General features: G+C 37.5%; 1 protein-coding gene across 1 annotated transcript in view; it reads left to right on the forward strand.

The window, feature by feature from the left end:
• Positions 1–14,180, forward strand: part of FREM1 (FRAS1 related extracellular matrix 1) — a 65,103-nt gene extending 50,923 nt beyond the window's left edge. The window contains exons 32-37 of the mRNA XM_030237554.2: positions 377–424; positions 693–848; positions 1,040–1,165; positions 1,844–1,959; positions 9,107–9,192; positions 10,561–14,180. Coding sequence (XP_030093414.2) covers positions 377–424; positions 693–848; positions 1,040–1,165; positions 1,844–1,959; positions 9,107–9,192; positions 10,561–10,760 — 732 coding nt within the window. The 3' untranslated portion in view covers positions 10,761–14,180. The remainder of the gene's footprint in view (positions 1–376; positions 425–692; positions 849–1,039; positions 1,166–1,843; positions 1,960–9,106; positions 9,193–10,560) is intronic.
• Positions 14,181–15,388: the final 1,208 nt, after the last annotated feature.

Here is a 15,388-nt window from a genome sequence, read left to right on the forward strand (position 1 = left end):
CAAATGTATAGAAGCTGTGCATCTGGTACTGAGGCTGAAAATACTGTTAGCTTAAACAGGGAATAGTTATTTAAATCTTGTCCACTGATTCTCCCAGGTAAGCTATATTGATTTAGCTAGGTATTCAGTAACTCTCTGCTATTGTAACCTTAACAGTTATTGGTATCTGTTTTTATGAACACTGAGCATTGCACTTGTAATCTGTGCTTTTTATGGCTCCTTTTAGAAATGGTATGTTTCTATACTAAAAGAGAAAGAACTAAACCAAGACATTCTCTGCATGATGTATAACCTAGTAGTAAATATTGCATAAAGTCTTCTTGTTTCTATAATACATGAACATACCCATCTCATTCTGCTGTTCTATGTTTTTCAGGTTCCTCCTTCATCTGTATTTAGAAATGAAACAGATGTGATTTTCAAAGTAAGAGTATTAGGGGTATTGGTTAGACATTTCCATGATTTCTTTCTGATTCTGCTCTTTCCAGGCTCTTTCACTCCTAATAATTTGTTATATATTATTATACTTTATTTTTCTATCTTTCTTTTTCTTTGGTATAATTTCCCTTGATTTATGATAATTTGTTTAACAATCAATTTTCATTATTTGTAATTTAGTTTATTTAAGACCGGCTTGTATGCACTAACCCTCTCTTTTCCTCTCCTGTTCTTGTGTGATATGTAAAATGAAGTATCACGGGATTGTATCACTCAAAATAGAGGATGACACCTCCTCAGCTGAAACCAAGAAGGCACAACCACAGATAAATGTAATCTCCTCTTGGAAGAAAGAAATTCCACTGGCTGATAAGGCAGAACTTGCAGCTGAACCAAGATCAAGACATAAGGTATGAAATCTTTTTTCCATGGGAATTTTCACCATCTGGTTTCAGTCATGTTGTTTTCCAAAATGACTTAACACCTAGAAGACTTTTCATGGCAAACAATTTTAATATAAGACCTAATTAATCTGTTTCATTTCACTTATTTTGTGTAATTATTTTCCTTCAAATATTCAAACGACATTTTCTCTTTCCAGGACTTTAACTCTTTTCAAAAGGCTTGTACACCAGATTTAAAGGGTCTCTTGCATTATGAAGAAAGCACACAGAAGTTATTTCAGTGTGATGGGATATCATGGAAATTGTGGAATCCCCAAAGCAAGGTAAGAATGTAGCCATGTGTAGGTATCTACATCAGAGCATGGAGTCTACAATTGGTGATACTCTAAAGCAGAGGACCTTTCTGCAACTGTTATTTACTTGAACAGGGCATAAATGTTATCCAGATTCAGGTTTGCTTTCAGCAGAAACAAAATTTTCCCAGGAATATGATGAGGACTTGACTGTTGTGGTTGCCTTTCCTGTCTATCATCCACAGGTGCTGCTGGACAAACCACATGAGCACTAGTGTTGTGGTGCTTGTGACAGGGGGGGGCATAACACAGTCAGTGAATGAAGTCTGTGGGAGAATAGGTGGAATTTAGTAAAATAAGCTTACTTAGGTATTCTGTAAAGATACATTTCCCCTACCACTTAAGATGTCATGCTGAATTTTGTTGCACTGCTTTCCCTGTACAGACTACAGGAGACAGAAAATGGTGTCCAAAATAACATAAAATATTTAGAGGATTTTTGGAACTCCGTCCTACAGTCACCATTAAATCTACTAATTATAAACTGAAGGAGCCTCTGTCAGGCATTATTTATTAAAATCTTTTAAGCAATACTGTAGCTTTATTTATATACAACAAATTTCATGCTTGGTTTAATTCTGGACACTAGTGCACAGACTATCTGTGCATAGACAGAAGTCTGTTTTACCTCTTCTACTTTTATTTTAGGAGGTAACTATGAAGAAATGTCCCTCTGGATGGACTTATCATGAGGGCAGCTGCTACTTCCTGGTAGTGAATCACAAGGTCACCTGGAACACTGCTGCCCAGACTTGCAGAGAACAGTAAGAGACCATCATGCATTTGCTGTGCGCTACTGTTGCCCTGAGATAAATGCTGCTCTTGATAATAAATTTATTTGGATAAGCCCAGCTTTGGCTGCTTTGCACAAAGAATTGCACAAATCCCGGGATTCAAATGCAGTGGACGATAGAAATATTAGTCTCATAATGCTTCAGGTGGTGATGCTATCTTAATCACAGCATGAATTCCCAAAGCTGTCCATCTGCAGTGAGTATACTTTCCTAATGGGAGAGTTAGTTTGGGAGAGAGTCAGTAAAGACCCAGAATTTAATCCTCTCTTACCTACCACTTCCACTACCTCCTCTTGATAAAGCAATAGGAAAATATCGCCAGCTCCTGTGTGCCTCACTGTATTCCTCTGAAGATGCAGCTTTGAAGATTCTGTAAATATTTCAAAACTTTTAAATTCAATTTAACAGTGCATTTCTGACTTTTTAAGGATATAACAACAACAGCGACGACAACAACAGTAATGATAATAATAATAATAATAGTTGTCTCAAAGTAGGAGACTAAAAACCTGCCAGTTTTGTTTTCTGTGTACATGCTTTGAGATTTTGGCTTTAGGGAGATTTGGTTAACACTGGAAAAAATGTTAGACAGGGTATCGTGAAGCTTGTCCAAGGATTGGTATGCTCTGTACCTTGTCCTGAATTGCAAGCACCAGGTTGAAAACTAATCTGAAAAATAGGAGAGGCTTAAACAGACCTCCTCATTACTTCAGACCTCTACATTACTCCAAAGGAAAATTGAAACAGGGAAGAGTGGGAAATGATAGAAACAGCGTATGTTCCGTAAGTAATGGAAGGACATTCTGAACAGTGAATCATGGCCAAGCATGCATAACAAGCATTGATTCATTCCACTTAGTTATGCCAGATTATGTTGTCTTGGCAACATGCAAAAGAAAAGTCTTGATACTACTACCTCCCAGCTGATGGAAGATATTCGTTACTAAAATGTAAATGTTATGTCCTCTTGTGAGCTGACCCTAAATATTGTGATAATACTTGGTTTACTTACAATTTCAGCTCCTGAAATTTTTTGTTATTATCTGCTTTTATCATGCTACTTGTTAACAAACAACACAATAAATTGTGAATATTTTTTTTTTTCTGAAGGCTTCAACAGTGAATTGATCTCTTGGAACCATATGTCACTCTTCTGGGAGGTGTTTCCTATCTTCTAAAAGAGTGTGGTCTCTGTGACCCATATTTTTTGTAGGTGGTAGCTTCTTGATAGTGTGAAATGTAGATACTAAATTGAATAAAACTAAATAAATGTAAACAACAGTAACTAAAGGACACTGTTAAAAAAACTCCACAGAAGATCAAGGCATATCACTGAATCCACAAGGAAATGAATCCTAGGGTGGTGCTAATTCAATTAATGTCATACTAGCATAGACTAAGGAAGATTTATCCCAGTAAATTGAGTACTCCTTGCCTCCATCTGGAACTAATTTACAAAAGTACAGCTCCAGGAACATGCTAAAATGTGGTAAAAGAACATAACTTATTAAATTTTATTTTGTGCTTTTCCCCAGCTCCTCCGGCAATCATCACCACTGCTAATTGTAGTGTTTCTGTTATTAATACTGATTCTATTGACATTTAAATGTTTCCAACGGGGAAATAAAACTACCATGGAGGTCAGTCCTCAATTTTCAATAGATCAAACAAACTAGATATTAAATTAAAATATTAGAATTGACTTTCAGTAAATCAGCCAACTTTCATGAAAAAATGAATTTTTTTTTTTTACTACTACAAAAAATAGCATAATTTTAAGCTCCTATTAATTTGTCTTGCTAGAATTTTTTCTGTTATGCAGATCAGGGAAAGGAGCCCAAGCATTGTTGAAGTTGATTTACTGTCTCCTGGCCTGCCCTACCCTTTTTGAGACAATCTTGCAATCTTGAGATGATGGACTTGGGAACAGGCTATACAAAAAGTACACAGAAGTAGGCAGGCTGAAAAGTGTCTGGACAAGGGCCACAAAGTTGATCAAAAGACAGTAAAGCCTGCCACGTGAAGAAAGAAGGCATAGGTGAGCCCTTATCACTGTATTTCAATATTTAGAGGGTGGCTAAGAAGAGGATGGAGACTCCCTTTTTACAAGGAGTCACACAGAAAAGATGAACGGCTATGGGAACAAGTTATTCCTGGGAAGATTTCAAGTACACACAAGGGAATTTTTTTTTTACCATGAGATCAGCTGTTAAAAGACTCTCCCCAGGGAGATAGCAGATTCTCCAACACCAGACACTTTCAAGGTTTAGCTAGAGAGAGTGCTGGCCCATCTTGTCAGGACTGTCTTTTTGCCAGAGGATCCTTGCAGTTCCTTCCAACATGATAGTTTATTATTCTATTCCATCACAGTAATGCTATCAATTTATTGTGGAAGCAGTTGTTGTCTGTGCATATGCGTGGGATAATGCAGGCCTATTTGAGTTTGTATTGAATCCATCAGTTACAGGTGGTACACAACCATTTTCTTTAGTTTCCATGTTCAGGGGTAGAAGCAGACAAAAATATGTGTTTGTCTTGATGCAAGTTTCTACATATCAGTGCTAAACTGGGGATGGGAGGACAGGGAAATCTCAGTTAATTGCTGTGAAAATCTTGCACTATTTCTAACCCTTCTTCAATTCACTGGAGAGAAAGGTGTTTTAAGAACTCATTTCTCTAGCTTTGTTTGTATGCATGAAGAGACTTTTGGCAACGCAAAGAGAAGCATCTGGGGGATATTATGGCTGAGTGATCCCACAGCAGTCTGATTTAGAAGCAATTTTGATGATTTATGCCACAGCTCTTGTTTATCCAATAGGAACATGTCCTCCCCAAGGGTCAGTACAGCAGGGCTCGCTTGTGTGCAAGACAGTTTCAATGCTGCCACTGAAGGGATGGAACAAATGCATAGATAGAACCCACAGTTGTGTCTTTTGCCTTGTTAGTCATATTATACCTTTATCTTTTTTGAAGTTGAACATTTAATTAAAGCTCAAATAATATTAGATTTCAGATCCTTTACTACTAGCTGTGTAAGGCAGGACATGTTATTTTGTTTGATCAGCTACATGTGGCCCCAGCCCTTTGGAATTACAGGCAGAACCACATCTAAAGTAATAGATTAGATACTTCATGATGGCTCAGTGTTCCCTAGGAACAGCAGCCCTCTTCTGGTACAGATTCTCTAAGGGACTGGTTTAACTCATATTATTATGTGTGACTGCAGCAGAAGAATCCAGGTACCTAGAGTAATTTTAAAGGCCTAGTGTATGCTGTCTGGCTTTCAGCTGCCAGTCTGGTAGTGCAGGGCTCCTGCAAGCTCTGCATCGTGTCTGCCACTCTCGTCTGAATGTTCTGAATGATAGGAGGTGTTGTAAGCAACACTAGACATGTATTTCAAGGCATCAGGATAACTCCCTAGGTGACCAAACAAACAACTGAGATAAGCACAGTGTTTCAGTCACCCCACACCCTTCAACACCAGTATAGGACACGGATTTACTACAGCAGTTCAAATAAAATGTTGTGCCCCATGGAGACCTTCATACTTAGTCAAGTGTGCTTTTGCTGATGTAAAATTTACCAAAATGGTACAAGACCCTTACATGCATCAGATAATGTAATCGAAAATCAGTAACGTTTTTGTGCTAAGTATTTTCCATATAATATTTCAAGATCAATAGCTACCCAAAATGTTTCTTTAATTTTTTGCAACTGCTTTAAGATAAAGGATGCTCTTGACTCATTAACAAAAATTATAAAGCCTGCAGGAAAAATTTTAAATGGATGGTTTAGCGCAGAAAAAAGTGATGTGTGTGGGTTTGCTGTGGCTTCTTTTGGTTGGTGTTTATTTGTTTGTTTGTTTTTGGTTTTGTTTGGGTTCTTTCCCTAAAAAGGCATTAAACCCCCTTATCTTGACTGATTTACATTAGGAAGTGTTAGATGCATACTCCATAAATAACATTATCTTGCAATTTCCTGTGTCTGATCCTATGCCTCGAGGTTCAGTGAGTAACATTATGGAAGTACTATGTTCTTTCAGGATGGTTCACATTTCCCTAAAATACATAACCCCCCTAAATGGGTATAACAATTAGAACAGTTGTTCTCTCCTCAGCAATGTGTTTCTCAAGCTGTACTTAGAAAGCACTCCTATAGAGAAAAGATTAGGTTACACTATAATTATTGTAGTGCTTTCCTTTCACAGTGATGATGTCTCTCCCTGGTACATGGATTGAAGTCTGAAACTGTTATTGCTCAGACTATACCTGTATGTCATAACTAATAGCCCAGTTACTGACAATACTGATGCTTTTTTGTGCATGATGCTTTATGCTCACCTAAAGTAAATTAGTTCCTGGGTTTTGAGTGTCCTTAAGCAGAAGCCAGGTAAAATGTTCTATTTTTGTTCTTGTTCACCTAGTAGTGATACCACAGAAACTGCTGGGCAAACCTCTTCTCAGGCCCATTTGGTCAGTGCAGCCACAGTCCCTCGGAGGCAGAATGGAATCCTGCTGCTGAAGCAGTTAGCCTGGGAGGACACCCTGAATTAACTATGCCTGCTTTCCTGGACTCTGTCTGTAGAAGAAGATGGAGTACACAAATTCCCAATAGTGTTTGTCAGTGTAACAGCTTTGTTCCTAGCTCACCAGAGATTCTGTGCCTGGCAGATTGGCCCAGAAGGGTGGAAGCCTGTCACCCTTGGGACCTACAGGCGCGTCTCACCCTGATGAGAGGCTCAGCTGAAGGACGGCTGACACCTTCACTGGGTACAGTTTTGGGGGCCTCTACCACAGCGGGTGCACAATCCTGACCCTTACCAGACAGTTCTGAGGCTGTTCTGCCACACCTCTAGGTAAGGAGAGTATACACCAGTGTCAGTGGAACCTTAACATGCTGTTCCCTGGTGGCCTGGGAACTCAGAGTGCCCCTGATGGCCCTGCTGTTACTGCACAGTGCCTGCCTCAGGGCAGCTGTGATTGCACAGGCAAGGGCTAACACCAGCTGACCTGCTGGCCTTGGCAGGTCCACCGTGCAGCATGGAGCAGAGAGCAGCTCCATCCCCTGCTGCTGTGGTTGGCCTGCAGGGATAACAGAGGAGGACTTTGCAGCAGGAGCATCCCCCTTCAGAAACACAATGAATTTATTTCATATCCTTGCCCTGTGGGCCCAGATTAAGGAACGGTCCAGATTTTGTGCAGTAGGGACTGTGCAGAATTTTGTGGAGTACTACTTTGAATTCTTCTCATGTAAATAATTCCCACTTCCATAATTTGTGTGGCATCATGTGGAATCCATGGGACCAGTACTTTTAGAAGGCATACAGCGCAATAATGGGAACGGAGCTCCATGCATGGATTTCTAACTAGGCAGCATGCTTATTGATTTCACTCTAACATCTGCTCATGGTCTCCATAGTGAGCTCAAGTCTGCCATGCCATTCTTCAGGCCTGGTTGCTGCCCCAGCTCTTAAAGAAGACAGTCATCGCTTCATCTGGAGCAATAGTGATCTTCTGTCTCTGTTATCTGGCAAAAGGAATGAAATTAGTAAAATCCTTACAATGCCATTTACTTATTCTGATGTTAGAAACGGTTTTTTTCTCTTAAAATGTTTTTATGAACAGTGTTGTTTGCTCTGGCCCTATCACCGAGGATATTCTAGGAGGCTGAAGGGGTTGGTATCTTTTAGATACTTTTAGACTGAGGGCAGTCAGAAATATGGGACAAAAGAAGTGCCAGCACCAGAGGTTCAGCATCAGCAGGATGGCAACACCAGGTGTGACATGTAAAAAGGTGATATATCAGCACAGATAAATAAGAAAGTGGAGCCACTGATGGCTGACGGTTCCCAGCAAATGTGAAGAATGACATTTGTCTCTTAATGCCTAAGATTTAGCCTGATCTCTAAATGGCTTAAGAGTAGCCTGCTGGTGCTTGTATGTTTGGTACTGGTTGTAAGACTTCTCAGTGGCAAGGCCCCTCAGTTGCTAGGGTTTCCAAATCCTCCTTTGGAGCTGGCATACTATAAGTACAAATGCAGAGCAGAACTTATGCATTGACTTAATTCAGAAATAGTCTGCTTAATACAAACCACAACTTCTCTCCAATTTGAACTGAATGTGTATTCACTGCAGAAAATCCTCTGAAGAACGAGTTGCTTTTCAGATACCAAATTTCTTGTGATGAATAACTGGGGGAACCCATGGGATACCTGCATTTACTGAGTGCAAGTTCATAGGAGGATGGAGAACCAGAACATCTCAGCTGAAACCCAAAACTGAAAAGGATAAAAATGCAAAAAATAAAGGATTGGGATAGAGGGAGAGGAAGGAAATGGAGGTGGGGAATGATGTAACAGCCCAAATGTTGATTTTAGAGGATGTATGTGTAACTGTGAAGGCAAGATTTAGATTAGATATTGTGAGAAGATTCTTCACTCAGAGGGTGGTAGGGCACTGGAACAGCCTCCCCAGGGAAGTGGTCACAGCACCAACCTGACAGAGTTCAAGAAGTGTTGAGACAATGCTCTCAGGTTCATTTTGTGGTGCTTGGGGCTGTCATGTGCAGGCTAGATTTTGTGGTCTTTGTCAGTCTCTTCCTACTCAGCATATTCTATGATTTTTTGATTCTATGATTATTTCTCAGAACCACATTACCACTTAAATGTATTCAAAGCTTTAGTATTGTCAAAATATGATTTTAAAAAGATATCTCCTGCTCTACTACCAAATAGATGAAGTTGTATCTTTCAGTGCCTTGGATTTCTATGTAGGAAGTTTATCATTTTATGGAAAAGAAGATATCAATAATTGTGCCAATAGTTTAGAACAGTTTGTGAGTATGAGGCACATATTTCCTGTAAGCATTTCCTTCAGTTGCCAAACTGATTTAATTTTTCTGTTAGAGAAACCAGACTAGGACTTTGGTTCCTCCCCAGGTAATCCACAATTTTAAGACTTCATGTAATTATTCCTTCATGCCAGTAAGTTGTGGTTTTCCTGTGACTCATTATTTATACGCTTTATAGTAGAATCAACACCCCTTGCTGATAAGTTGATGGGAGCTGTCTGTCACTCTGTGGAATGCTAATGACTCTGCCTTCTCTCGTTGAGCTTAGGTACCTGGGGAGTCTAACAAGTGTAGCTAATGAACAACACATGCAGTGGCTGTGGGACTTCAGTGGGAAGATGCCCTTTTGGATAGGCAAGTATATCGGCTGCAAGTTCCTTCTGCAGATTGCAGTTCCTGTACACGTTGAAAAGCAGAAACTGCTGTAGCAGTTCAAGCACAGTTTTCAAACACTGTATTGTTCTCAAATTTCTGCTGCTTTGTTATTTCAGTGCTATTATTATTTCATTAATCAAAACGCCATAATTTACCTTGCTACTTTTATAAGTCTTTATCAAAAAGATATGTTTATTATGATGTCTATTGCTGGACTGGTTTTGCCTTGAAACCTTTCCTATTTTGACACAAGCTGATGAAAATAGTTCTAGCTCCTATAATTCTGTTTATCTTATCTTTCTTTCAACTGCTTCTTTATTCCTAATTTAGCTTTTTTTTTTGTTTTGTTTTAACTTGGATAAGTTATTTGCGTTACTCCTAATTTAATGGTGCTGTCTTGTGTTAGAAATCTTATAAATTAATTAGATGATAAGCTAAAGAACATTTCATCATATACTTTCAGATTTAGCTACTTCTTATTAGGCACTTAATATTTAATGAGAAATGGAAAGAATATGGATGGGTCTTCTTAGTACTTCCTTTTGTGAATGACTGCCTTAACTCATATACTAGTGCTACTGCTTTTTTCTAACCCTTCTTGTTTCTGCTATACTGTCCTCCATGTTGTTTCTCTCTGATTCTGAACTGCAGTTATCAGCTCTTAGTAATTTGCTGAGATGAACCTACTAAGTATACTACATTAACTTAGAAAAATAAGTTAGTTTTGGATCATGTTTAGTGGTGTCATAATTCTGCTAACTCGAAAGAAATAAACTTATTTGACAAAGATAAAGACTACAAGATTGTTATACCAATTTTCTTATTTTGGTCTCTCATAAGAAGTCATGTCATATCTGAAATTATGCCACGTCTATTGGTCTTAGTAACTCAGAGGCTAATGGAAAAGATATGTTTTATATTGTACTAATTAATAAAAATTTTACACTGTTAATTTAAACAGTCTAAATCAGGTCCATAAAGATCTGAAGAATTTTATATTCAGAAGAAATCTGAAGGCATCTGATGCTGCCCAGACTCCTTGTTATTTCAAGTACCAAAAGAGGTCACAGACATGTACTAGATGAAAGGAGAAAAAACATTTTAGATACTCACTATTGCAGAGAAGTGTGCTTTCCTTTATTCATATGACACTAACTGTGATTCAAGTGGGCTAATGAAATCCTAAATTGTATTTTGCTTTTGTTCTATCATATGTTTTCTTTTTCTCTCAGCATGCAACTGTATGCATTTTTTGATGAAGAACAACTTTAGAAACGCATGACTGTCTTGGCATCTGGCTCCAGTGACAATAAACATCACTGATTCGGTCTCACTGATTTCACACAGGTTTGAATGACCAAGTCAATCCTGGGCACTGGGAGTGGAATGGAGGAGAGCCTGTAACCTACATAAACTGGAGAAAAGGCTCCTACCACTTTCCAGTGAGAGGAAGAAATTGTGTATTTGTGCAGAAGCGAGGAAAATGGCAAGCAACTGACTGCAAGAAGGTTAAACCAAACAGCTATATATGTTCAAGAAAGTTGTAATGGATGGAGGATGCCTCTGAAAGAATATGGACACCCATGCTATTTCAGTATGTCAACTGTGTTAGAAAACCATTCTAATTATCAGCAAGGCTTATTTTATATGCTGCCAGAGGTGCAGGTGCACGGGCCTCTAACAAAGGTATAAATATCAGCTGCAAAAGCTAAGCCCAGGTTAAGATTTTGAAATCTCCCCAAAGACTTTCATCTGTCACTTACTCATATGTATTTTTATACCAAAGAGCTGGGTCTCAAGGCTTTCAGCACACTTCTGTGCAAAAGTACCATTTCTTTAAAGAAAGTACCATGTCAGTTGATTTGCTTGGTTCTTAAAGGAAGGGCTGTGAACTGCAGTTTTACTCTGCAGTCACAAAAAGAGGAATGATGCTGGGGCTGGAAATGAGGGTAGACAGTTGTCTAAAACCAGATCTTTCAGGTGATGATGTGAGTGATGTCAAGTAAGTACTGGAGTTTATTTGGCTGATACCGTAGTACATCTTACAAAAGTACCAATGGCTGGACATTGCCTAGTGAGAGAGTACCAACAGGAGCAAAGCCTTGTATTTCTTCTACCTCTCAAGGCCAGCACCAGAACCTAATGGATCTGCCCACACAGAGTAGCATCTGTTTCACATTCCTAAGCAAAAAAAATTTTTTTTTTCTCCTGGAACTGTAGGATGATACTGTTATTTTTAGTATAATTAAGTAATGGGACATCTCTAAATCAAATCCTATAGTAAATGATGATTTATTAAAAAAAATAAACTTAATCCTAGAATATTATCTGGGGATATTTACTGATACATGAACATCAATAGGATTTATATGTGTGTATAAACCAATGTAATTGTGAGACATATTTTGTAGTAAAGCAGCTATGGCTTTTGAAAAGTATTAATCTAAGTCCTTATTAGGGATGTGAGGCTTTTAAAAATAATTTTTAAAAATCCAGATTTATTTCTAAGAATGGCTTAAAACTCCGCAATTAATAGGAAAAAAACAGCTGGCCAGAACTTATTATTTTAGAAAAATACAGTTGCACTATAACCACTTTGTAATATTATAATAGATTTATATTTGACCTGTCAAAAGCTTACTTTTGGAAATTTTTACTGCCAGTCTTAAAATTAGAGAAAAAAAACCCAACCAACCAACCAACCAAAAAAACCCCAAGAAACAAACAAATAAAAAAAACCAAACTAAATCAAAACAACCAAAAAGACCCAAACAAAAATGAAATGAGGATCCAAGCATAGGCTTCCTAAAAAAAATTAATAAAACTAAAGCTCCTCTCAATAGGAGCCAGTGTGTGGCAGTTGGTTTGGAAGTGAGTAGGGTGAATTTGCCTTGCACTTATGAACTCTCACCCTTTCCATCTGCCTGCCTGCTGCTGGCAGTTGATCCCCCCCTTGCTCATCTGTTCAGCCAGCCTCAGGATCAATTTTGCAGCAGAGCTGCAAACCCTTCTTCTTGGGTTTGTCATAGCAATTTCTCAGTCCTGCAAGGGTCAGAGAGAGCAGAATCACCTCTGCTCTCTGAGCTAAAGGACACTGTTTCAGGGCTTATGTCTTCCTCCTCTTTGCCTTTGTCAGGCGTGGGTTACTCATCCTTCCTCCTTGGCAGTGACAAGTTATATCAACATGTGAGCAGCTGAACAGTCTTTGTATATGGGAGAGAACCTCCCTGGAAGGACTGTTGCCAATAAATACGGGTGCATTGCAGAATCGGAGAAAAAACATACTGGGGACAGAGCCTCCTCACCTTTTCTCTTGCTGTCAACAGATGCAGACAAAAATATTTCCAGGGTTTCTCTCTCTCTTTTTTTTTTTTTTTGATAATAATTATGAGAAGTTCTTAGACATTTTTGCTAGACAGAAACTCCTTTGTTTAAGGAGTTTTCTAGGTCAACATAGATATGCTACTTGTCTCCAAACCAATTACTCCTGAATATCTGGTTTTAGACCTGATTTTACCCCTGAAAGTTTTCATTACAGGGGAAAAAAAAAAAAAAAAAAAAAAGCAGCACCCTAAAAAGCACTCTCAGGATCTTTTAGTGCTGTGTTCTGGAATTCCAGGGAAAATTGACTGAGACATAAACTTTTATTTCTTTAAGGCCTTTTAAAATAAAATACATAGAATTTATTGATGCTAATTTGATAAAGCCTATTGAGATTATTCAAATACCTCTCCCAATTATTTAATAAATTAATGATGTCAAGAGAGTGGGGATTTTGACAAAGGTGCTTGTTACTTGAACAGTAACTAATAAATGCTCATACCATCAAAACAGTGACCTCAGGTTTGCTTTTGTGAGAGTAAATGAAATTTTCCCTTTTCTGCACTTCATTTAAACTACTTTAAAGTGATTTCTGCATAGGAAGATTTCACTACACAACAGATTTTTAGTTGTGCAAACTGCATGAGTTTACTGGCTTAGTTATATCTAACACCAATGAAACTAAAATTCTTGTATTGCAGAGCAAGCATATTTCTGCCCTGAAAGGCTGCTGATTTTTTTTCCAATACAATTAACTGTTCCAAACATGTAACTAATAAATTTTATTTTTCCTGTTCTTAAATAGGTATTTTTTCGCAGATCTTTACATCTTTATTTTTATTATTAGGTACTAGAGTTCAAAGAACAAAACATACTCAAATTAAAGAAAGCACAATTTTTTTTTCTGTTGACATAGGAAGTTATGGCTTCTAAGAAGTTTAGTAATGGATGGGCCTACAGTCCTGAGGAGTTTTGGGGATTTTTTCATCTTCAGGATTTTTGAATGAGATGCTGAGTAAACTTCAGGAAAAATCAGTATTTAGGGGATCAGCACTACTAGGAGTATTTTAAAAGGATGAAAGTAAAAATAGGGAACATGTAAATTCTGGCGTTCACATATGGATGCCACACTTTCTGGATAAACAGAGGATTTACTTCACCAGAACTATCTATAAATCCATACCCAAGAGCAACAGAACCAAGATGTTAAGTGAAAAGAACCTAGCAGTTACCTTAGATTTCTATAAGGGATGGGCTCTGTGAGCACTGTGTGTGCTTTCACTTTTAACCACTACCACTCCCTGTCAAATATCTTTTAAATATGTCAATATTTTAAACAAATTTGACAGGGAGGTAGTTAACTCAAAGCCAATGTTTGTGAAAAAAAAATAGAAAAGAAACAGGTTATAGGAGCACTTACTCTGAACCACTATTCTAAAGTATTCTAAAACACTTGAGTTTTTACTAGCTTTATATTTATCAAGTATTTAGTCTGAAAAATATCAGAAAAGTTTTACAGATCTTGCTACACATGGATACTTTATTGAATGTCTTCAAGTCTGTATTATTTCAAATTATAAAAATAACTTTGAGAGAATTATGCATATGATTCAGTGAATACCGGTGATTCTGCATTATTTACATCACAATATTGGTGCTATAGAAATTCTTCTATTCAAAGCACTATATATATATTATCATGTTTAACTCTGTAATGTGTATTAATAAAAACCCCCAAAAATACTTTGGTGAATATGAATTTCTTAATTTCAAAATTGCACAAATACTTATTTTCTAGTGATAATAATGTTATTTATTTATATAAATATAAATAACATTATATAATGATAATAACATTAGTCATTAACATAAATGATAAAAATATAATATAAATATATATATTTATAAATTATATATTATAAAATAGTATGTAGTATATATATATTATATATACTACATACTATTTAATATTATATTATTTCTACTTATCTATAGTTATTTTATATATATAATATATATATATAAATACATACATTTAGATATATTATCTATTATATTTATAATATAAATGATATAAGTTTATAATATAAATGCACTTATAGTTAAGCACAGTGTACCTACTGTTTACTCTAATCAGCTTCTGAATTCAGTTTTTTCTTCTGTTTGGGCCTATTCTTGAGTGAATTCTATAATGACATTTCTACCATGAGTTAACCACACATAAAGAGAAAAACGTTGTTTATTTTGAGAAATAAACCTGAGAAAGTTATAGGTCTGCAAGCAGATATACAAGAAGAATGAATTCAAGCAAGACTGCCAGTCTATAGAAATGAATTTTAATATGATTCTTGATTTAAAGAAGGATGTGAAAAAAGTCACAAGGGAGACAAGGAGCTACTGGAGAGGGCCCAGTGGAGGGGCCCCAAGGATGATCAGGGGTCTGGAGCTTCTCTCTCATGAGGAGAGACTCTGGGAGCTGGGACTGTTTGGTCTGGAGAAGATTGAGAGGGGATCTTACCAATACATAGAAATATCTCAAAGGTGGGTGTCAGGAGGATGCTGCCAGATTCATTTCAGTGGTGCCCAGCAACTGGTTTAAGTACAGTGACCATAAACTAAAGCACAAGACATTCCACCTCAACATGAGGCAGAATTTCTTTACAACGAGGGTGGGAGAGCACTGGAACAGCTTCCTGGGGAGGCTGTGGAGACTCCTTTTCTGGTGACACTCAAAATTCACTTGGATGCATTCTTTTGTCACCTGCTCTAGGTGACCCTGCTTTGGCAGGGGGCTTGGGCTGGATGATCTTTAAAGGTCCCTTTCAGCCCTAATGACTGAAAGGGTGATTCTGTG

Source organism: Serinus canaria, chromosome Z (assembly GCF_022539315.1).
Source record: "Serinus canaria isolate serCan28SL12 chromosome Z, serCan2020, whole genome shotgun sequence".
NCBI classification, from domain to species: Eukaryota; Metazoa; Chordata; class Aves; order Passeriformes; family Fringillidae; genus Serinus; species Serinus canaria.